The 25,814-nt window shown below is 37.5% G+C and overlaps 1 protein-coding gene across 1 annotated transcript in view; it reads right to left on the reverse strand.

Moving 5' to 3' along the window:
• Positions 1–3,515: 3,515 nt before the first annotated feature.
• PMEPA1 (prostate transmembrane protein, androgen induced 1) overlaps positions 3,516–25,814 on the reverse strand; it is a 59,251-nt gene continuing 36,952 nt past the window's right edge. Inside the window, exons 2-4 of the mRNA XM_075176505.1 lie at positions 19,973–20,127; positions 13,493–13,546; positions 3,516–13,081 (exon numbers count right to left, since the gene is read on the reverse strand). Coding sequence (XP_075032606.1) covers positions 12,539–13,081; positions 13,493–13,546; positions 19,973–20,127 — 752 coding nt within the window. The 3' untranslated portion in view covers positions 3,516–12,538. The remainder of the gene's footprint in view (positions 13,082–13,492; positions 13,547–19,972; positions 20,128–25,814) is intronic.

Genomic DNA, 25,814 nt, shown 5'->3' on the forward strand with positions numbered 1-25,814 from the left:
AAACTGCCAGATGCCTGTGACAAGCTTTTTTTTGCACATCTAGGACCATTATCAATGCTGGGGAGGAAGTTATTTTGGCTAGATGAATGAGATTTATTGTCCTCTTAGTATTGGTGTCCTGGGATAAACTGAATTTGGTCAATATGGATTAACAATATAATCACCAAATTCAATCGAACAGCTAACATGTTTGCAAACAATTTTAAATCTACATTCAACAAAGATATTGGATGATGGCTCACACGTTGGTTCGGGTCTTTATCTGCTTTTGAAATAACCTCTATTTTCGCATTGCTAGTCTGTGAAAGTGTGCTCATGAATCTTATCTATATTCTTTAATTTTACATGGAATGTTTCTTATATGCATTCCTTTTAATCTTATGTATTTGCTGATTCTCAGTGCTATTCAACTTGTAGGTGGTTGTATGTAGAAAATATATTTTTCCACCATGGGCAATGTGCTACCTTGTATTCTGAATCGCTCTCAACCAAGCAGGGATTGAATTAAGCTCAATGGTATGGAGGAGCGACACATGGGGGCTTCACGGCTCATGTGGAAGCTCTGGTGGGGGGTGGGGGCTGGAGACTCCAGTGCCGGCCCTGGTTAGGGCTTTACTATAAAAATTATATATATATATATATATATATATATATATATATATATATATATATATATATATATATATATTACAATAACTAGAGATCTCTAACATGAAAGATTTTCTTATCTCAGCTTGGCTGAATATACTGTACAATCACCTACTTTTTATATTTGGGGGACATAAGGTCATCACTATCTAGCTAGCACTAACAACGTTCTTCCTTTTTTTTTTTTCATGTGGGTATGCTCCCATATTATGTCAACAGACATAGAAGCAGGTAAATTGGTTTCTGACTAAACTGCCTGTGGTATAGAAATTAGATAGTAAGCTCCACTAAAGTATGGACTAATGTGAATGAATACATTTCTCTGATTGTACGACGTTACAGAGTAGTTTGGCAACTTATAAATAACGTTGTTGACTTTCATAGCCAACATTCAATCTCTCCGGCCCTCCTTTCCACGGACCACCATCCACACTTTTTTCATCATCAACTCTCATTTTGTTTATTGTGGCTGGTTTATATTTAATCATGTGTTATAATAAGAGGCATCTATTACTGAAATCATATTAATTAAATTCTGTAAATTTAGCTTGAGGTGTATAAGTAGCACCTGATCATCCCTGATGAGTTGAGTTGTTACACAGAGAGGGTGGAAGTGATGGCTATTGACGGCTTTACGTATATATTGTATAATGTGTAAGAAACATCACTTGCAGCAAGCAATGCCCCGGATGATGATATTTGACTGTAATATAAGCTGGTATCTATTCTTTAAATGCATGGCAGGCAGGTATTTTTTCAGCTTGGGCCTCTCTGGAAATCAATAACACATTTTGAAAAAACGATCACTGAATTTATCTCTCGTTCACAAATACCTTCATTTTTGTTTCTCTATGTTGCACAAGTTAATATTTTTTTTTTTAAATCTTATATTATATTTTAAAATATTCTATTGTCATTTATATACATTCATGTATTTTAAACAAGCACAAATACCAAAGATGTAGCTGTATGCTTTGCAGAGGTTGTGAACTGGAGCTTTGGCGGTCATGACTCATAATACTTTATCTTATGAGGACTAAAATATATCTGGGGACCTGTAAACCAAATCTAATGCATTGTCCCAGCACTTCTGAAGAAAGGGTTAACAGTGAAAATGAAGACAGGTTACTCGGTCTTTCAATCCCTCAGAAGTAAAAAAAAATAAAAAATAATAATAATAAAAAAAAATACTAGGTTGTCTATTTCAGTGGTCAAAGTGGAAATTTAGAAGTGGCAGAATGAAAATCATAATTTAACAATTTTACAATTAAAGATGTAGAAGTGCCGGTTTAATATACTCCCATATACACCCCCACTTCGAGCACTGGTCTATTCACCAAAGGGAGATAAGCACTAAATTCCGCAAAAACAGGTGTTTTATCAAACCCCTCCCTCCTCTTCCTGGGAATGGTGGTGGTAGACATCGCAGGGGGCCGCCTGTAGTACTTCCCCATGGGGTACACTTTATATGTTTTTTTATTATTTAAATATCTTTCACACTTTTTTCCTTTTATAAAATTATTTTTTTGTTTTGAATATCTGGAATTGAAATTCCAAGTTTGGTGATATTTTTTTGATAAATTACTCGATAATAGAATTAGATTGAAGGAGGTGCCTTGATAAATAGACCCATAAATAGGAAAATGATCCATTTGATATGCCCACGTTTTATTCCTGATCATTTTTCATTGAAAAAAAATAGGTATTTGTTTAGTTGACTAAAACAGGAAGAGAACTTTTATTAATTAGTTTTTATCTCTACAGTGCAGTTGTTCGTAAACGACTACAATACTTGCTGAATCCCGCCCTCATCAACTGTATTCAGTGGTCAAATTGTTACACATCTACTTGTTCAGTGGCCATCCGGTGTACAGAACAGAGTATAGGTTATCAGGATCTACCACAAGCCAATCAGATTTTAATTGGACCAAGTGATTAAGTGTGTGTGTGTGTGTGTGTGTGTGTGTGTGTGTGTGTGTGTGTGTGTGTGTGTGTGTGTGTGTGTGTGTGTGTGTGTGTGTGTGTGTGTGTGTGTGTGTGTGTGTAAATAAAAGTAATTACACCGATTTTAAATGGCCAAATTGCACCTCTATGAGCCAGGTGTGGACATGTCTTATTAATGTATAAAATCATATTACCTCTGCTTGTGAAAGTTCTTAAGTTAACCTGAGATGAAATGCAGTGTTATTGTGGCATGACTAACACTTTATAGCGTAAACTTTACTCTCTAATGTAAGGGAGTTTTTATTTTTGTTGATGGAAGGCTATAGACAGGATATGGTATGTGAAGGTATGTGGGAATGTTTACATTTTAGATACGACTTGCAGTTGAAAAACCTGCCATGCTACATCATTTGTACTTCTGCTTTTTGAACTGCCAATTGCTAATAAATGTGTTTTGACTGCGTTATAATCAAAGTGTGACGTGATAAATAGCTGCCACATTAGCGTGAAGAACAAGTAACTAACTGCTTTGCAGTGAAGGAAAATGATTAAACCAAGGACAGAGGGTTCCTTGTGGGTAATTTACAAAAATGAGATACCACCTCTCGAACAGAAATTATAAAAAAGTGGAACTACTTAAACAATAATGCAAACAAACAACACTTATTTTAAAAACACATACAAGTTATGTATTCTTTCCTTTCTAAAGTGATGGCTAGTTAATATACACCAGCTTTTATAGTGGACAAGCCTTTAAATCAGTTCTACAGTCCGTTCTCAAAAGCTGGCAATGGCAGGACGAGTTTGTCATTTCTACCAAAGAGAAGTAGTATAATTGTAATTATTTTCTGTGTTTTTCTTTTTGCCATTCACAATGCAAATTTAACAGCATACACTAGTGAATAAAAAAAAGATCAAATCAATTTTGGAGGCAACATTTAAGGAAATTTATTGTATAGTAAGTATTGCAGCCATCTGTATGACAAGTTTCTACTAATACACAGTAAGCAAAAACAGTTTGGAAATTGGCATCAGAGTACATCTGTATATACCATAAACTGCAGCAAAAAAGAACATTATAATATTTTTTAGAATAATTATCAAGTACTGCATTGAATGTGCTGTAGTTTACATCAGTCAACCAGAACAGAACTTGTGATAAAAATAGCCTAAATTACGAACGCCATACATATATGCCACGGAAGTATCAGAAAAATAACAAGCCCATGATTTAGCTCCCCAAAGAGCTGACTAATAATTACAGCAATATTTGTACTGTAGGTTTTGGGGCATTGCAAATATATAATATATACATTATATATAGATTGCCCAGTTACAGTTTCCATCAGGCCTGTAACTTTGTGCCGTGCACAAGACTAACCTTCAAATGTCCTTTTATTCATTTTGTCAGTTTAGTGCAATTACATTTTTTTAAACTTTATAAACAAACTGAGAATCCAAACTGTCTCCTTCCCACAAAATTACTTTAGGAAACAAAAAATTAGGTAAGCGAAGATGCTTAAGTAATTCATAGGTCTGTTGTTGAGAGTACTAGTACATGAATGTTTGATGACATGTCAAATTAAATGTAATTGATTTAATTATTTATTAAATACTACTTTTTTTTTGTTTGGTTACTTAAAATGTATTTAAATTTGACATGACATTAATGTAAATTTCAATTACATTTTTCTTCTAACATACTGCAGAACACGGATTTAAAAATTGGATATATAATGATATCTAGCCGGACTGGATATCCATAGCATAGATTTGAGGCACTCCTAGCTTTGTGTTTTTAAGAACCAGGTTTAGCAACATTCGGCATAACAGTATATCCATGGTGTACCCAGAGGGGAGGAAGCCATGTTGTGGGCTGTACCGAAGTGCCTCATAGCTCAGTGACATCACAATTTCTTAGTGAATTCATTGGCTGCATTCTCATGAATATTGGTTCAGTTCACAAGTTGGCTGCTCCCACGGTGTGTAGACAAGGTTGGTTCACACCTGCACACAACTTTCGGAATTATTTACAAAGTATCAGTGCACCTAGCCCTCATATGCATTATTATCAGTGCTCGTAGTAGCATTCATCACTTATTTATTAAAAAGGTGACACTTAGATAGAGTGCATTGTAAGGGTAGTTAGTATTTTAAGATTTTGGCTGTACCATCATTTTTTTTCTGGGTAGAGCCATCAAAATTGCACTATAGTTACTGCTATGAACAATTAGTTTTTCAGGCTAAAATGGCGCAATATGGCAGTCCCTGTTCATATTTCTAGTTCCAAATCTAGAAATAGTGCATTCTCGATATATACATATATTACAGCCTGGGAAAACATTAGTATTCGGCCCTGCTTGGAGACTGCCTGGAAATTTACAGCATGCAATCTGTTTTGGAATGGAGTTGTGATGTAACTGGAGAGTTGCCTGTGACCCAATTTAAGGAATACAAACAACAAATTATGTTCAATACCACCAAAATAAACCCTTAGTCTTTCTTTAAAATAAATCTGGTCTATTTTGTTTTCTGAACAGTGCATATTGCTACAACCACAAGCAGGTATTACCTATATAATTTGTAATAGAATAGGTTAGGAGCGCCCTTACTTTGGAATAAAGAAAAAAAACCAAAAAAAACCATACTAAATTATTAGTTCCGAACACAACCTCTATCCCAAAGTGTCGCCTTACACAGTGTTTTTTTTTTTTTTCATTTTAAATAACATGGTTCAATATGCAAACATTTTGTAACTCTAGAGCAACCAATCAGATATTTGTTTTGATTTGGTCTACTGCATGTTAGACTTCTGGAAGTTAATATCCGATTGGCTGCTGTAACTTATAGGACATTCCTGCCATCTACAGCTTTTAAAGCCTTTTCTTTGCAAACATTCAAAACAAAAAACATAGAAAACATTAGGCTGCTGAATGTGGCAGGGTTAAAAATTGGGGGGAAAATAATTACTTTATTCTTATTTTTACATAAGTGGTAATTAAAGAACAGAAAAAGTATTTAAATAAAATTGAGTTAGTATGTAGTGTTCTGTCCCTATCCAACTAATTGCACAATGTTCCTTTTAGCAAGGTCAATTATTTGCTATTTGCCTAGAATAGAATTTTAGAATCTCAAAAATACATAAAATGCTCCCTGGGTGATCAGGATTATACATTTTTGTAAACCAAAAAAAAGTTAGTTTATACACACACGTATATACTTTTCCATACAGTATACAGGAATGTGGTGTAATATTTATTATCATTATTTAATTTCTGGGGCGAGAGTATATAATACTGCAAAAAAGGAGATTTTTATAGAAAAAATAAAATATACAAAATGAAAGTCTTTTTTTAGAGGATACTCTTGGTTGTTACACTATTATTCCTATGCAACAATTCAGCAGCTTAAGGTTTTTACATCACTGTTTATGTTGTGTAATACATTTACATTCTTGACACCAGTCTCTTATCTTTTCACAAGTAACAATGAATGAACTAAAGCATAGGACAAATATATTGGTATGCACAGCTGATTTTTGGCTCAATGGGGCAATGAAACAATTCTGGTTTGCTTTGTACAAAATCTACCACAGTTTTTAGCCTATCTAGCAATAGAATATGTGCATTAAAAACAAGGCTTACATAGAACCTTGCAAACAGTCCAATGCTTAGCATAAGGAGCACCATACAGAGCGAGGCACATTATATATAGGATTTAGAGGGGAAAGATGGGGGGAAGGGGACATCTTAAAATATAATATCCCTTTGGCCTGCAGCTCTACGCACTAGGAAGGGCTACAGTTTCTTCAACTCCGTCAGAGACGGAGGGGCATGAGCTTAAATTGCCCACCCCCTCGCATTACTGAAGGTGTTTTTGTAAGGCACTAAATTGACATGACTCCAAAATAAATCCTAATGAACATCTATAAAGGAGTTGTTTCACATACACACCACATTATCGTGACCATTCTTTTCTGGTGGTTCTCTGTAAATGTGGGATTCCATGAGCCCAAATTAAAAAACAAAAACCCCTCATAACTTTGATGTGCTAGAATACATTTGGGGACTCTTAAAATATTTCAATTCTAACAGAGTAGAACATCAATGTTTTGGAACTCTGCTTTGTTCACTTGGACATGGTAGAAACACATTTCTTAAAAACAATGCTTATTGCCTAAAATGTTTACTTTGAATATTCAGTCAACTAGCAGAGGTTTTGCTGGTCTGAGTGTACTTCATAATGGACTACTTTTGTGCAACAAAAGACCTACAGAAGAGCCTTCCACCCAATCCTTTATCACAAACATCACAAAAAAGGTTTTGTTTGAATGGAAATGCCAACTTTTTAAATGGAAACTAATCCAGTCTTTTTTTTTTTTTTGGTACACAAAATAAAAAAAATAAAAGAAATTCATCATTTTATAGCTTGGGTGCAAATTAAAAAACGGACAACCCATCATTTGAACAGAGCAGAGGTAAGCAACCTGAAGTTTCCAGTTGTTGGGGAGCTGTGCTGACAAAGCATGCTGGGACCTATAGTTCCACATCAGGAGGAAAGCCGCCAATTACCCTAGCCTACCATAGAAAATTAAACTTGGCCTGAACCAATATTCCTAATATCAATTCACTTGGTATTAGTGACACCACTAAGCCACCAATGACCTCACCAATGTCACTGGTTCCTAGTGAATTGGTAGGCTTCATTCTTATGAATACGGATTACTGCCATTGTGAGAATGCAATAGTTTAACATCACTGAAAAATGTCAAACACTAAAATTATGCTGGGTACCTCAACTTACTAAAGAAATTTATTTTAGTTGACATAGCAGTACGACCTGACACCAGCTCAAAATTGTTGCTTTAATTTGGCAAATACATTGTGAATAACTGAAACAGTATCTGCAGTCCACACAGTTTGATTGCATGGCCACAGTTGTTGCTAAGCAACAACTGTGGCCATGCAATCAAATTGAGTGGAGTTACTCTTTAAGCTAAAATTCTCAGATTAGCGAACCCATTTCCAGCGATTATTTTTTTTTATATAAAAAAATAAATAAATTCCATATCGATTCAATCCATTATTAATCCACCCAAAATTCTGAAATCCTTAAAATCAGACTGTATGACAAAGATATTTATGAAAATATGTGCAAAACAAGAAGGTGGTGTTACACCTACCAGCCAATCATTTGCTATCATTTTTAAACTGCACTTGAAGACAGAATATGGATTCTACGTTCACCACGGTATATATTATATTTTACAGTGTATTACCATTAAGGTTCTAAACCAATTTCCAAATATTTCAGCAAAGAATTCTTAAATGGGGAAAATAAAGAAAAAATTGTTTGTATAAAAACAAGCTTGTGCATTAAAGCTGGAACCCGCTATTGGTAGCTGTGTTAGTTATATTGGAAGCTACCCTCACCCCAAAATAGGAGGAAGAATTGTAATTGATTTTCTTAAATGTCAGAACTGCTGTTTGATGGGGGATATAATTTTAGATAATTACAGAGTACAGTGACCAACATCTACATGAGTTTTAGGCAAAGCCACTGACTTGGATCACTAATGAAATCGCCCTGTTAGAAAAAAAGCAACAACAAAGTAGTTATTATTACTCCTACCTGTTGACCTGTTTACTTATCAGAGCAAATTATTTCCAATATCATACCTTATTTGATTTAATATATACAGCACAGTAAGTACCATATCCAGTTTGAGAGATATTATCATGGCCAGTCCCCAGTTAAAATTATGAAAACTTTATTCACATGTATAAACCAATACCTATTTCAGAGTATTTGCATTTTGTGGGCTTAGTTCCACTATATTGCAGTTTTACAAGGCCATTACAATCTAAAATTATATTATGTATACAGCACCGCCGCGGACGCTTCTTTGACAACGCCGCTGTATAGTACAGTGCTGCCGAAACAGAGCTGCTGCGTGCGCCCCTACTCAGATACTTAGAGAGCAGCCTAATCATGGAGGAAGTTTTCGGAACTCTGTCGACCAGACTTCCTGTCTGTAAGTTTGTGAAAGGACACGGCAGAAATCCACATGAAAATGGAAGTCCTTCAAGAGCATCTTGCACTCTTTATATACAGCTGCAAGTACCTTGCGTTCTATCAAGGTATGGGAAAACATATATGAGAATGTTACCAATTGGCTCAACTAGTGGTCCAATTACTAATAATTGATAGAAAAGGTTCATGTTACATAAAAGATGTAATATTTTGTCACATCTGGTTTTAAATTTACACCAGCATAAAGCCATACATTCCACACTTAGAAATAAGGTACTGCCCTATAACAAATAGGAAGCAAATATAATTTGGAGTTGCTAGAGCTCAATTACTAACATAACATTTAAGTGCAGCAACCAGACACCTGCTTTCAATGACTAACTTCTGCACTTAAAATGAAAGATTAGTAAAGACGCTAAGGGGTATATTTACTAAACTGCGGGTTTGAAAAAGTGGAGATGTTGCCTATGGCAACCAATCAGATTCTAGTTGTCATTTTGTAGAATGCAGTAAATAAATGAAAGCTAGAATCTGACTGGTTGCCATAGGCAACATCTCCACTTTTTCAAACCCGACATTTAGTAAATCTAGCCCCAAGTCAGGGTCCACGAGGTCTCTACAAGATCCTTGCACAACAGTACCAACCAACGAAAGTCCCAATCAGCATACCGATTCAAGCGTACACACTAAACACGTTTTACCTTCAGACCTGTGTTCTTCATCTGTCATAACCATTGGCTGAAAAGATCGTGACTTAAAAACTCTATGGAGATCTGCCTACACTGCTGGTTTTGAGTGCACACACTTCAGAGTTTGCCAGACATTAGTGTTGTTTGATTTTATAAACAGACTAAAAATCTCTGTGCGCTTTGGAATAAAAACATGACCGTTTCAATATTGCATTAGTGTATATGCTCCAATGGTCATTTATCCTGCGATTGGCACAATAATCGTGTGATAAACCTGTAGTGCGCACCCAGCCTTAATGGTCTGCCGCAGACTGAGTTACAGACAACACTATTGACCACTGACAAATTAGTGATAACATGATCAATTATTCTTTTGGAGCACATTTACACCTAAATAAAAGTGCAGTGTTCCGGTCAATACAAATTTTAATTATTTTAGCTATTTTCCTAACAAGAGATGTACATCAAGAGTTTTTTCTGCATCTCATTCTGATCACACACATATGATCACCCATGTTCAGACATTGTTTTGGGAGACTGGATTTCAAGTATAATTCAGTACAAAAAAAAGAAAAGAAAATGAAACAACTTGCTTTAAAAAGACTTTAAGCATTTTACAAACCACAGGGGCAAGTACAAAATACCAGGTATGAGGAAGGGTCTACAACAGAGACACAGAGTACAATAAAAGTTATACAGTACAGAGGTCTACAGTAAGCTTAGGCAGCCTGTGTTTCTCCAGCTGTTGTGGAACCACATGTCTGGCAGTGCGTGCCAGCTGGAGAACCACAAGTTGCCTGTCTGTTCTAGAGCAACAAGTCAAATATGCTCTTTGAAGGCACAAGGGTTGGGCATCTCAGACAGGTAAAAGCTTATATTAAGCAGTCTACCTTTACACAGGTGCCACATAAAAGAAACACAGGTCACTAACTTGTCACACAGACTGCCAAGTTTCAGATTAAACTTTACACCTGCAGTGCCTGAAAAACTCGCTGCTTAGCTTTCCTAGGATGACAAACAATTGTGAACCAGTAATGTGCAAAACCATTGTCAATTCAAAATGGCAGTTCCTCCACGTTAAAATATCCACCAGTCCACTTAAGTTAGCCCTAGGCTGCACTGTGTGCCAATAACAGTGATCCAATAACAGTGCTGGGAAGAGTGTCTTGTGTGGTGTAGTCTCTATATCCATCTATATCTCCCAATTGTAAAGCGCTACGGAATTTGCTGGCACTATATAAATAAATGTTGATGATGATGACGACATCTGAACACTAAAAGACTTCAGATCACTTTATAGTGCCAAGTCACAGACATAGGGCTGTTGTGCATGTAAAAGTATAATATGTGGACAGGCTTTGGCAAGCACAATGTTTCACTAGCTATGCAGTAGCTAGGTGGCAGGGATGGGCACATTGTAAAATAGAACTACACCCAGCAGGCTTTGCTGGAAAGCAATAGGTTGCTCTAGTCTGCTGTACTACTTTGGATTGCTCTGGATGTCCTACATGGAATTGTAGACATGAATTACTGTTGAGAAGCTCAGTGCATTTTTGCAAGCGGAGCCTCAATATATGTTACTTGCAGGAATGATGAGCTTCCTGTCAATCTGTTAAGACCTTTAGGGGAAAAAAGAAACAAAAAAAACCACAAAAACAGAATTACAGAAGCAAAGCAAATTATGTACCCAATTAAGGTTTAATTGGCCCAAATACTGTTTCTGGTCTTTTAGGGAATGTAGTAACAGTACAGTTAGGGTTGGCTCTGGAAGCGGTGCTTAAAAAAAAAAAAAAAAAGTCATTCGGTTTTCTTTGTCGCTTCAGCTAATACTATAAAAATCTTTTACAATAACTTACATTATGGTATATGCTATAATATCCCACTGTCGCCAACATTTCTTTATAAAGAAATTGATAATTGCTGTTCCTTTAAACAGCATTTGTCACCTGTAGACAGTGGAGGCAGCCATTTTGTGGACTGTATTCACAAGCCTATTAAATAATTAGGAAACACAGACATCACAGGTACACTTTCATGGTAAGAATAAATTTCAAGGAATAGCAACAGTTTTGTGCCTTAGGGATGTAGATAGTACCTAGTGAATGGATAGGCTGTGTGTGCCCTTCTCAATAGTGGTTAAGCCCACAAAATGGCTGCAGGTACAGTTAAAATGTGCTGTGTTTTATGAGCAAATTTATATTAAAAGCATGATAATAAAATAATGTTTAGTGATAAATTAACGAGTTTACAATATAAAGCCAGACTAAAAAGCAAGAAATGCATTGTAACGACCCAAGAAAGGGATAATCAAAATCCATAAAAAATAAAACACGTGCTCTTATTAAACTGTTCCTAAGGTTTCATAACATAGTTGATCAATGCTGCACAGATCCCTTTTTTGTTTTGTATTTTCAGTTTTGGATTGGATGTGGTAGACATGATACATTGTTGCTAACACAAGGACTGGTATAGTCATATCAAAAAATAGTGCAAAATTTTAACATTTATATAAATAACTTTTATCTCCTGCTTTTTAACATTTTACAACACACTTTCCGAGTTGGCACTCAAACAACCCACCCACCCCCCTCAAAAAATTCCGTTTGCTCTTTTTTTTTCTGTTTTTTTTTTTTTTTTTTGTCCATTTCTGATGATAAACATCCCAAAATGTATAGGCCCTTTTCGAATACAAAAATACACTTCCCCTCACTCATACTCTTCTCTTATTTTTTTTTATATATATTTATATATTGCAAGTCTTTTAAAACAAATAGTTTTGTGCAAATATTTCAGGATTTTTTCTTCCTTAACGTTAAGTGAGATATTAAGAAAAAAAATAGATATAAGGTAGGTGGGATATATAGGCAAGCACTCACACACGCTACTCAGCTTCTTAAAAGGGAAAAAACAAAGTAAGAGCAATTGTGTAATGTTTCCAAGACATGGCTAAACATATAAACAGGATTGCAAGCTTTTTCCGCTTGTGCATTCAAACCAGACATAACAAGTAAATATTTATACAGGAAGAAGTGAAGATGGGGGAGGGATTCATTTTCTCTCCTCCCCAACTTCTTCTTTGAAGTTCTTTCTCTGGCGCCCTATTAGCTGTCAGAAATATACGCAACATTTTGGCATTGCGGGATGAGCGGACAACGAAAAGGATGGGATAGAAGTGCAGTGTTTATTGATTTTTCTTTTTCCTCTCATTATGTTCGGTCTTGATTCTAAAATGGCTGTCTTTTTTGTTTGTCCTTATCTTTGCTCCGTGCTACTGTGCTGTCAAGACCACTGCTTTGCAAATTAAGTCTGCTGCTTTCTAATATAGAGGGCGTTCCCATATTCTGCTGCTGGTGCTGATAAAAAGATGATCCTGGGTAATGACCTATGACCTCACTATAGGTAGGGGGTGGGCATTCCATTCTCCCATTGTTGCTGTAGGAAGTTGCGCTCACTCCAGAATTGCTGCTTGGCGGGCAAGGCCCCCCGTAGACCGAACTATCAATTAAGTCACTGTCAAAGATGGTTCGGTTGGGAGGTGCCCGCACAGACTCTCGATTGAGTTCCATCTGTTGTTCGGGGTCACGGAGTTGTAACGTGCAGGGCCCCTGGTATGGTGGCGGTTCTTCACCATCAGATAAAGAGATGGTGGGAGGGAGGTCAATCTCGTGCTGTATGTAGGGATAGGTGGGCTGGAAACGGTTGAAGCGATCTCGTTGGAGGAAGGGCGGGATGCCGAGTCTGTCCAAAGGTCTTGGTGTGTATATGTGCTGATGGGGGCAAGAAAAAAAAAAAGACACACAGTTAGTTGGCTAGTTTGCAATGCATATTTTATTAATATTAATTTAATCTAGTCTAAATAGGTACCCAAAAGAGTACACTATAATTATCAACAAGAAAACATTGTGCCAAGTTTGCAAATATGGAATCATGAGGCCAGGCTACAGTGATGGAAAATACTTTATATTTGCTGTGTATGGTCTACTGCCATTAAATTACTAGGCTACTTTTAACACAAATGTATAATGCAATCTAGAAGCAGACCAACAAATAGAGGTAAAAGAAGATTTCAACTCTCTCAGATTTAAATCTATGGCATGCCTATGGTTCAGTGTTATTAAATTAATCTCCGCTATACAGCCCCACTAAAATACATTGCATTTTTTACTCTGCCATCTTACCTCTGCCACTCCGTTTCCGGACACTGTGCTCTCTGAAGGCCATAGACTTCCTTCCTGTGCCAGACAAAAAATAAACATTATAAGTATTTGTCTATTCCTATGTAGCAAACCTAGGCTTCTGAAGTTTCATAAATCATTGTTACGAAGAAACAACATTTTCTCCTGTATGTTTAAATTCAAAATACAGAAAAGTAGCCGTTTTTAGTATAAGAACTTAGGCTCATATAATTATTTTACAACACTATAAAACACTTGAAATTACAAATGTAGTTTTGGGTAGAATTTGGTGACAAATTAAAATATTAAAGTCTATTTATTTATTAAGATCTGCATTCTAAAAACTTCATTTTCTGTAATTTAAGAAAAAGAAAGACACTAGGACATCTGAGCGAAGCACAGCAGTAAGAGGAGTATTAATGATTGACAGGCCAGTGCTTGCCGCCACACACGCAGCCTGAAACCAGAAGCCCCCGACTTGGGCTTGACTGAAACACACGGCAGTTCCTACCACATCTAGGACACATTGGCACACAGCAGTGGCAGAAAAGAAAAGTGGTGCAAGATGGAATTGTCCTTGGATCATGAAACCAGTTATGGTTCATTTGATCGCTCCACCTGTTTCTTGGATAACTGAGGTAATTCTACAGCTAATACACGGCAATTAGCGCTGACACCCCCCCTCCCCGAAATGTGTGCTTTTATCAGACCCACATCAATCCAGGGTGCAAGACAATGCACTAAAAAGAGCCATTGTAATTCCCAGCAAAAAGAAAGTTAATCAGGGAGCTTCTAATCAACCCCAATTCACACAAAATTATAATCTAGTTAGGTAGTAAAAAAATGAAGTGTATTTTAGTGGGGATGTATAGCATCAAAATGGAAGGTAATACATATACACATCCATGCTTACAATACTTCTGCAAGTAACGTTGTTCTTTGTTAATAAAACTGTTGTCTTTATACAGTTCAAAAAAAAAAAAAATAATTCTCCACCATTCTTTGGATGTTGATCGTAGGAGCAGGTGGAGTTACAGCAGAGGGTTCACTAATTCTGGTCAATTCTTTTACAGTAGACAAGACCAGATGTCAAAATGTTGTGCCGAGTCATCTGCATCATCAATGGGTATCTAAGATTTTTACTAAGCACACAACAGTATATAGCACATGAAGGTAACACACAGCAGTAGCTGAAAGGAAAAATGGTGCAAGATGGAATTGTTCTTGGGCCCTACCACCCACCCTTATGTTGGATCTTAAAAAGAACATGCACACTTTAACATACCAAGCACTTCAGCCACAAAAGTCTCTCTCCTTATGGTTGAAGTGCTTGGTTTGTTTGGGCCCGCACAAAACAAGGGAACAATGGCCTTAAGCCACCTAAGGTAACAGTGCGGTTAATGAACTTTACTGTGGCAAGATGTCGTTATCATCAAAACAGTGAATGTGATGGAATTCACCCAGCTGTAATGCTCTCACAATATTGGTGGCGTTATCAGAAATGAGGAGAGTTCAAGCGGGATAAGCCATGTTGCAATGACATCCCTTAGTTTCTGTAACAGATTGTCAGCTGTATGCCTCTTGGTGAAGTCGGCGATACACAGAGTAGCCTGCTTCTGACAAATGAGACATACTTGGGTACATGCTGCTGCTGTTCCTGCTGGTGGAGGCGAATCACCAACACCATGGGCTGTCACAGTTATATAATCTTTAGTTTGCCCAGTTTCGCTTGTCCACATATCTGCTTCCACCGATGCAGGACTTACACAAACAACCTCATCCCCATCAACATCCTCATTAGCGCCCTCGTCGGCTACACAAATATTCCCCTCATCCTGTTGCAATTCCAAAGTGGCATCCTCAATTGGTGTATCACCGGCTACACTTGGAATGTTAAGAGAAACATCAGCAGAAATGCTTAAAGGTGCCTTCTTTATGGGTATACTATCGGAATATTCACGATTACACATAGCACTCGTGGATACATTTTCCTCTAATGCCTTACTGTTTTTTTCCAGCTCGGCTTTTACACGTAAAATTATTTGGGCACCACTTTTGGAGTCCGAATTACTTGGTCTTGCTTGGTCACGACTGATCTTACAAGAAGATGCTTCAGTAACAGTTGAAGAACTCACACTCGGAGAAAGGCGAAAGCCTCATTCTTTCTTTGCCACTGCGTGTGTAGAATGGCATTTTGGCAATTTAATTTTTTTCTGCAGGTAACTTTGCCTGGATTACAGCTCTTTTTTTCTTGACCAAGGTAAAAGGTGTTTTTTACATTTTTGTTTCCCTGACTTAAAAACACTATGTACTTTGACATAGGCCTTACCAGATGACTTACAGGGATTACTATAATCATGACTGGTGGCAGCAGCTGCTTGGTGCTCCTTGTCTTCTGTGAACTGCTGTGAATCCAATTTGATAACACCGTACACTTTGACTGCAAAGTCAGAAGAAAAGCCTGCCAGGCCTAGTATTTGTATTTCAGCAATAACAATTAGCAATGGAGCTCTCCTGAATGTCACTGTAGACTTTGTTGAACACAGCTACCCCTCCTCTTTCAATTCTATCTATGTTGCTGCCCAACTGCTCTACACACTGTGCTACCCCTTCTGTGTCCCTCTTTCAAATGGCGCTAGATCGCAGGGAGGGCGGTATTTATAAATTTTAAAACTCGCAAGATCCGACGATGTAACAATGACGTTTTACCTCATTTTCAATTCCAAAAAGGCGCCAAAGCACCAGAACTCGGATATGCTAAGTTTGGGTGTGTTCGGTTCTTGAGGAACCGAGCTTGGGCATCTGTAATATACATACACTAATATATATATATATATATATATATATATATATATATATATATATATATACATATATATATATATACACATATATATACATATATATACACACACACATACATACACACACATACACACACACACACACACCTATATGTACATGTATACAATTAACAATACCGCATCTTTTCCTGAGTGCACTAGCAGCTAGTCCATCCAGAGAAGACAGCAGCTATCTGAGGACAGCAGCAGTACTTGGAAATATGTTTCCCCATGCTTTGCATTTTTGTGTTTGGCGGAATGTACCTTTAATTATTTGTCTTAACTTTAGTTCTGTGAACATCCTAATGCTGTAATCAGCTACAGGTTGGCTCTAAACATGGGAACGTTCTAACACTGCCCACTTCAAACTTGCTTGCATAAAGACACCACTGATAATAGGAACAAATACAACAGAGGTTCACACCCAAGTCTAAAAGAGAATATGAAAAAGATATTCTGCCTTACAGGAAGATAAGGAAATTAATTTAATCCACCTCTGTACAGTGATATTTCTAAATTTAAAAATTGTGGGCATCATCTGAGTATGCAAATATTAAGCATTTTAAAATTATAAACAGATACCAATGTAAAAAAAAAAAATCCTGTTCTCACTCGAGGAATATTTGTATCCTTATATTTAACCATGCATAAATATATAGCTACTTTTAGCAATAGGCTACACTTTCATTATACAGAGAAGACTGGCATTTGAACAACACAAGTTCAAACACCAGTGAAACCATGTTGTTTCATTTTCTTTAAAGGAACCCATTATTAATTGTACTGTGATACAATCCCTTATATATAAAGGAATAGCGTGATTTTAAGTGATTTTTTATTTGGAAGGCTCATGTAAATAAGACAATTACCTGTCAGGTATGTACTTTGTAAAAGGATCATATTTAGGGGATGCTCACCCATTGCACATTCTCCAAAAGATGCAAAATAACACTCTGGGTGCACAAGTCTTTAGGCCTTCTTCTAAAGAGGAATGGCTCGTTTAACATCCTGACCCTGGAACTATAAAGCTCCAAGGTGGGCTAGGGTGGAGGTCCTCTTGCCCTGGGATCAACAGAGGCTCCCCCAATGGGATAGCTTCAGAGTGGGCAGGAGGTGTCTGTAGTTTCCCATCCTTGCAACTGGAATTTGATCTTAGCCAAGAGGCTGAGAAGAAAGGGTGACAAAATGGACACTTTCTACCGACGCAGAACATCCAGTGAAGAACATATCAGTTTCTACCTACATTGTTTCAGAACTGAAAATTACCAGGAAAAAAGACAAACAATCACAGATCAGGCTAATCCATGGAGAAAACTTGTTTTAATAGATCACTGGGCCAGAAGTTATAAAAGCACTGTTGTGAATTTTTAAACAGACTAGGTACAGCTTCAAACTAGATAAAATGTGTAGAAATGTTATCGGGAAGCTGGGCAACATGTTTGAAAGATCATCTATACGATCTCCTATCCAGACTCCTAGAAGATGAGACTGTCTAGTTTAAATTCAACAATAGCTTAAATTTAAATATAAAAAATTGCATGCACACCATATTGAAACAGAAACTGTAATGTGCTAATAAGATGATGCAGTACACACATGGATTCACTTTGGCATCTGACAATGTTTTCGTTTGATCAGAAAGACATGTGTCACATAGCCCCTGCATTTTTATCATTTGATGTGGTCTTTTCCAGCCAGCACGTGGACAGATCTGCCAGCCTAGTAATCCCAATAAAGAAGGCCTGGCCAACCTGTGGTCTCTGGGTGTGGTGAAACTACAAGCCACAGTCTGATCTGCCAGCTATATGCTGAGACTTGTAGTTTCACAACACCACAGGTTGGCCAGACCTACACTAAAGGCTCGCATCCCAATTGTTGAGATTCTCAAAATGAACTTATTTTATTGAGAAACACATGACTTATTTTAATTATCAGCTTACTGCAGCCATGTTTGATGCAAAAATAATATCCTGGCAGATTAAAATGCATAGCAAAGTAAAATGAGACCAATGATGTCTCAATAATGCTTGCAGAGACAAGAGTGGTAAAATTACATAGGCATAGTAAGATATTGACCTTGAAATACTATCCTCTGTACCCAAATGAAGGTAAAGATCTAGACCGAGGTAAACAATGGGAAATTTCAGGAAAGTGCTTATCTTTAGAGTATAAATGGGTGGCATCCTGTTAGAAAGGGATGGAACCGATGGATGTGGGCAGATAATGAATGCAGAACACTCACAAGATGAATGCGTTTAAGAATGAGTCGTACTAGGGAGTTACTGAGGCTGATGCAGAGTTGGCCAAAAATGGAAGTAAATTACTCTTAAAAAATAGGAGCATGAAAAAATAGCATATCTCTACCCATATGCAGAGCCATACACCTCAGAAGATGTTGCCACCACCACATCAGCAATACAAGATATTCGTCCTAAGAGGCATATATGTGGGTTTGCATAAACGTGTCTATACTGTACTCAGCAAACGTAGAAACGCCACTTCCCTTCCTGTCCTACCTCTCCAGGGGCACGCAGGCATAAGCAGGGGCGGGCTGGCCCGGGGGGCAGGGGGGCAACGGCCCCCCGGGCCGCTGGGTCAGACGGCTATTAGGGCCGGGGGGGTAGGCCGGCCGGCCACCCCCCAGATGCAAAAAACATAGTTCCCCCCCCCACGGCCGCATCTGATGACATCAGATGTGGCCGTGTCAGCACACAGGCGGCCGCATCACATGACAGGGGATGCGGCCGCCTCATCAATGATGCCCCCCCGGCCATCCCTCTCCCGGGCATAAGTGTCAGAATCGTGCAAGTTGACATAGGTGCATTTTGTGATTTCACGCAAAATACGTATAGCATGCTGGATAAAATGCTCTTGTAAGTGTATATATTCTTTTTTCCATATAAACTATGCACAAGGCACGATAACAAGGCTACATACACATTGGCTGTAAAATGGTGTATTTAAAATGAGTTTCTAGCACAAGTTAAGTGCATGTAAACAGATGTGAAAAAAAAATAAAAATAAATAATAAACTTTTATCATCTGGCATTGCTAGCGATCCTTTGAACACTACTTGCTCCATTCTGTTGTGCCCAATATATGTCAATTTTAAAACTTACATTTGCCTCAATGTAAGCGCATAGTAAAAGCGGTGAGATGTGGTAGAGAAGTGTTAATACAAGCATTTGCCTTGGACAACCTAACTTACTGTTTTGGCAACGACGCATGTTTACAAGAATGGATATGTAAAAGCTTTCTAGACGCAGACATACATGCAAAGTGGTTAAACTTTTTTACATGCAATAAAAAAGCGAATGGTAAACAACATTGGGTACATAGCAGAAGAAATGAAAGTTGGCAGCAGTATCAGGAAGAAAGGAAACCAACAATGGCACTAGTGATTTTCTTTTTCCCTTTTCTTTGTGTTCGTTTTTTGTCAGCTAGTCCACTGTCTTGGCCACTAGCAGCAATATGCTCATTGTGAATTGAGCCAAGAAAAAATATGCAACTCAATTCTGTATACAAGGTGTGTCTGCTGATTTTGCTACAGAGCCTACAAAATGCACACATCTGTAGTGCAAAATGTTACCTAAGCCACAATTGGTTGTAACAAGGATCTTACCAACCACATAGTACTTACCGAAGAAAGGTTTTCTTCTCTCCTCCGCCCCTGGCTGTGTCGGTGGATGAAGGATCGTGCAGAAAGCTTATAGTGGTTTAAGAGACACGTGATTACCACAACCATCACCATCATCACCACCACGATGATGATTATCTGAACGAACTCCAGCTCCGCTGTGAGGGAAAAAAGAGAAAGGGGTTCCGTTACAGTGGGTAGTTTGGAAAAGCTGATTATTAAAAGAAGTTGAAAACTGATTTATGAATGAACACTTCAATATTTGTTGTAATCAGACTTTACAGCAATGGGACTAAAGCATACATCCTAGGAGACTGCACTCCTCACCAGACAGAGGAGCTTGCCAGGCACTGCATAAGTTCTTACACTATATTGAATTGCAGATGGTGAAAGCCCTGCTTTCATCTAAAGGGTTAGAGTGACCTTTTAATCACTTTGGTTTGTGTTAGAATATCCAGACACTGAAAGGCTGCCAACCTCGACACTAAAATTGTTATTGGTGTCCATGTCTGTGATAACCTGAATAATCATTAACCAATAAAGAAAAATAAGAGTTAGTTGCCAGATGGTTTATAAAGACATTGCATTTGATAGTTCTTTAATATAATTATATATATTTCTCCAACTCTAGGTCCTTGTAACAAATGCTATTTTCAAATTTGTTAATTCCTGTCTTTTATTCATACACTAAAAACATTTAATATGAATTAAAGTGAACCCATCACACACACACACACACACACACACACACACACACACACACACACACAATAGAAATGGTCCATTCTATTGGATCGACTAATATGTATCCTATTAATTCACTAGAAACTAATGACATCACTGATACAAACGCCACTCATGCGATCGAGATGCGACCTGTTTCTAGTGAAACATACAGTCTGCCTCCATTGTGTGTAGGTGTCAGGTCCACTTTAAAAATAGAACTCTCCACACATTATACAGAGGAACATTTCATACCATTAAGAGATCAGAATTGTGTGATGTGCCTTTCTGCATGCAGATAATGACACTCTGATAATATTGGTACCCATGATTGGAGATGTAACCCCTCCCTCACAACTCTGTTGTAACACACCAGTGGCAGCAATAGTCTAACTGATTCCAACTTCTAATCAACAGACGTCTTTATTAAACTTGTGACGCCTCTGCCTGGTGGACCGTGTCAAGAAGCCATACAAGGGATAAATGGAAACGCTAGAAGAAAAACACTGCCTCATTTAAATGTTACCCTCTTTGGAATTAAAGGCCTTTTATTGAAGAGTTTGCTCTCTGACCTGGCTGCTAGCGGCACTTTAAACCATCCACCCACTCCTCTCTCCATTGCTATTGTTTGTAACAGTACAAGGCAAGGGAAAGACCAAGGGTATGGGGAAGGAGGACATAATACCCTGTCCTTACCCTTGATATATAACCTTTTCTTGGAGAGAGATTCACCAATGTTAAGGCTTATTTGTTTGCTCAAAGGACGCTTTACCATTATACATACTGTGTGTGTGTGTGTATGTATTATAATATATATATATATATATATATATATATATATATATATATATATATATATATATATATATATATATATATATATATATACATACACACACATACATACATATACATACATACATACATACACACACATACATACATATATATATACATACATACATACACACACTGACATTTCTTGGGCACACATATCTTATTTTAACCGCTTGTGGTTGACAATAAATAAATGTAAAAGAGAAGGGTGGACTAAGTAAACAACCAGTATCTAGAAGGGCTTTGGATTTAGAGCAGACTGTGTAGTCTTTGCTCGTTTTACCCGATTGTCAGGAATTCCATGGTAAAGGAACGGAATAACAGGTTTCCTGAGATTAAAACTACAGATGTTCAGTAGTCAGTTCCTTATCTCTAAAATTTTTTATTAATATGACTAGTTTTCAAGGTAGACATGTTCAGCATGAATAAGGAAAATTAATTTGTACTGTGCTATTATTTTACAGACATAGTACTCCCTACAAAGAAATAGAAATAGTTTAATGTAAATAAATATATTATAAAGCTACAGGGGGGGGTAAATACGGTAAATTGTTAAAGTCATCACATCGCCGTTTGTCTCGCAAATAACACATTTCAGGTCAAATATAGTATAAAATTTAAGTGGTCTTTGGAACATAGGGTCACTTGTACTCCTTAACCGATTCCTTGCCAGCCTGATTCTACCAAGAGTACCACCAGCCCCTGGCCCTGCATGATGAGATAATTAAGGGTTGGCTCTGTGGCTGTATCTTGGCAGCACCTCCAATTTCCTAGTCTCGGGGAGTACATTCCAGATGTAATTGCCCAGCCCTTGTCAAGATGACCAGTGATTCACAGACTCCAAGCTGGCAACAACATAAAGAGCTCTTTAAAGAAACATCTAGCACTCTGGAGTACGAGCCCCTCCTTCCCGATAACTGAGCCCTTGTGCAGACTCCCTGGAAGGGACACTGCCTCTGAACCCAGAGCAGACATGACAAGTTCAAAACAGCTCACCCCCTCAGCTCCTGTAATAATTACACAAACTAGTGCTGCAGTCCCCCTTGGAAACTCACTAAGCACCAGAAAATGATGAACTTATGAACGCAGAACTGCACCTCAAACAAATGAAAGAAGTGTGCAGACTTATAAAGTACATTTACCCGATTACAAGGCTACTTCCAGATGGTGTTTTTATGAGAAGAGAAAAATATCCATCTGTAGTGTTTCCCTCACACCATCTCTACATGCATGGAGGATGATACAGTCCTCATTTCCAATACCGTACCTTTGTTTTAAAAAATAAATAAACAAAAAAAGACGCATAAACATTTATTAGCACTTTATTAAGAATTCCATTAAAGTAAACGGAAAGGCGTTTTAGACGTGCTCTGAAAACATTCAGTCCAAGCGCAGCTATAAGGCTTGCAAATTTGCTTACAAACACTGTAAAAGTTTGTCAGGCAAAAGTTGTCTGTATTTATGCTAAACACATTCCATCTCCGGCCATGAGACTTGTAGGTCAAAGAGAGAGTCAATGGCTTGAAACGGTTGTTGGACTACAACAGTCAGCCATCTGGGTTTTAACTACACTACACAATTTCTTCAGTAATTTGCTGAACCTTGAAGTGAACGGCCCTTCCACTTTTCTCTTCTTGGGAAGATTATTTTATGCTTAATGCCATAACATATAAGGAGAATGCACCTGACCAATAAATAGAGATGAGAAAGTGTCAAATAGTAAGGTGTTACACTATATCAGGCAGAAGACCCAGAATCACCTTATGGTTCTCTAAACAATATTATTACGCTAAAAATCCAAAGGCAAAACAATACTTTGTACATGACTAGATAGCAGATAAAAGCATTTTATTCTCAATTAATAAAAAAAAAGGTGACATGACGAAGGCTTGTAGTGGCTTGTTAAGACACAGAACTCCATCTTTTTTAAAAAAAACTCTCCTACATGAAAAAACAAACAAAACACCAAGCTTGCAGGACTCTACGTTAACTTGGTCGAAAAGGTTAAAGATGTTATTTTACAAAAACAGGTTCACCTTCCTGGTCACTTATTTTTACATGCTTTTGCTTCATAAAAATTGTATGGTCATATAACAATGGTGTGCTCCGCCAAAGAAATAATCCATCATTCTGAAAATGGATATCACCTGAGTATATAGATTGTAAGCTTGCGAGTAGGGCCCTCTTGCCTCTGTGTCTGTATTATCCAGTATTGTTTTATTAATGTTTCTTACCAATTGTAAAGTGCTACAGATTTTGTGTGTTGATGATGACAAATGATCGTTTGTGCTCTCTCTAGCTCTAAATAGCAACAATCACTCTGGGGTTCCCAAATGCAGGGTACGATCAGAGGTCTGAGCAGACAATCCTTCCTCTCCACATGCAGCATCAGAAAACAGAAAAATCACACTGTTACTGCAAGCAACATTTTTATTTTACGTTTAATACCCATTGATTGCTTATTCAGAAAGGTGATCAGCTTTGCTATGCAAAATACTGAGGACCTGTTCAGAGGAGTGGATTTTGCCCTTGTGAGTTCAGATTTGCCTTCAGGAACGTTTTCCAGCAAGTCTGAAGTACCCATAGGTAATGCAAATTTGATTGTCGCATATCACAGCATATGTAGATGTAAAAGGACTGCTGATCTTGCACCATATTAATTCAGGAACATTCCAAAGTCTATCAGGACTGGCAGAAAATGGAATCGGAATGACGACCGCTAACACGCCAAGCAAGTGGTTATCTATCTGGCAGCACTAGTTATACCTACCAGTGCTGGTTCTGTGACCAATTTTATATTTAGGGTTGATATGTGTATAGCCACCTTAACACTGGCTGCACGAAGGCCAATCTTGCAGTATGGCCCAAGAGACAAGAATGCTGTTCAATTTGTCCACTCACATAGTAAGCAAACTTGGCCCAGCTCCTGCTATTCGGGGTTTGTGTCGAATGGCCAGACCAGCTCACCCTGAGCTATCTAAGAGAGGCTAGAAGATGTCCACAGACAGACCAAGGAGAATGCAGTTTCAGACATGCCCAATAATGATTCCATCGTATGTACTTTTATCTTCTGACATTACACCCATATTAAAGCCACACATGCTGCAATGTAAGGCCAATTTTCTGATATCGCAGTATGCAGCCATTTTAAGGATCATCGATACGCTGAGTATATTGACAAAAGGTATTTACCACTGCAGTCCATTTGAGATTAGAAAAAAATAAATCCAAAATGATTACCCTTTAGAAAGCAGCAACATATTATACAGTACTGTACAATGTTCACTCTAATTAGCCACTTTCTGCCACAGTAAAGTTTCCAATCTAATTTCTAGTTTCACACAAACACAATCATGCAAGAAGTCAATTAACCAACCAGTATGTTTTTGGACATTGAGAGAAAACCCAAGTGGACACTGAAAGAACATGCTAACCCAGTGTGCCACCGCATCACCTCTAACACAAGTAATATGACACTAAGCTTCCAAATGTTTTGCATAACCCTGCTTAAATCAGAGGTCACATCTGATCTATCTGTATGCAAGCCAAATTTTACACATTATCAGATGTGAAATTCGATGACAAAATGGTAAAATGAGAATATGTTCAGTTTAATCAAACTGGAATTTAATTATTATTAACATTTATTTACATAGCCCCAGCATCTTCCATAGCTCTTTAAATGTAAAGAAAAATCAATTTAAGATACTTTAAATATGCCACTTTTTAGTAAATACTTTTTTTTTTTACTAGAAAGTAAAAAAAAAAAAAAAACAACTTATTTTAATTTATGTTTTTTGCTGTGTTCTGTACTTGACTTTTGCTTCACATAGTTAACTATCTGTCCACCAAATCAACTTTTAATATTGCATATTAATTTAATTTATGCAATGTGCCAAATCCCCATTATTTTAGTCTTGGCATTTTATTACTGTGAAAAACACACATTAAAATATGCAATTCATACAGAAAGTGGGACAATCTATTCATAGGACCCCTTAATGTCATCTCTGGAGTAATCTAAATATGACCTTCCTAAATCGGCATGATAAAGATCACACAGGCTGTTGGAATCAGTCTTGTGTAAATATAGGACAAGTACTAAAGCTAGCTACAAAAGTGGCAATTGGTCTTTTTGACCAAGGTAGGCCTGTCATTGCTCTCACTGACCACAGATATTACACTAGCCAAAAAATCCCAATCAGCCGATTAACATACGAGATCACTAGCCGATTGTTAAATCCTTTATTTATAAAGCACCGACATATTAGGCAGCTCTGTACAC

Source organism: Mixophyes fleayi, chromosome 6 (assembly GCF_038048845.1).
Source record: "Mixophyes fleayi isolate aMixFle1 chromosome 6, aMixFle1.hap1, whole genome shotgun sequence".
Classification (NCBI taxonomy): domain Eukaryota; kingdom Metazoa; phylum Chordata; class Amphibia; order Anura; family Limnodynastidae; genus Mixophyes; species Mixophyes fleayi.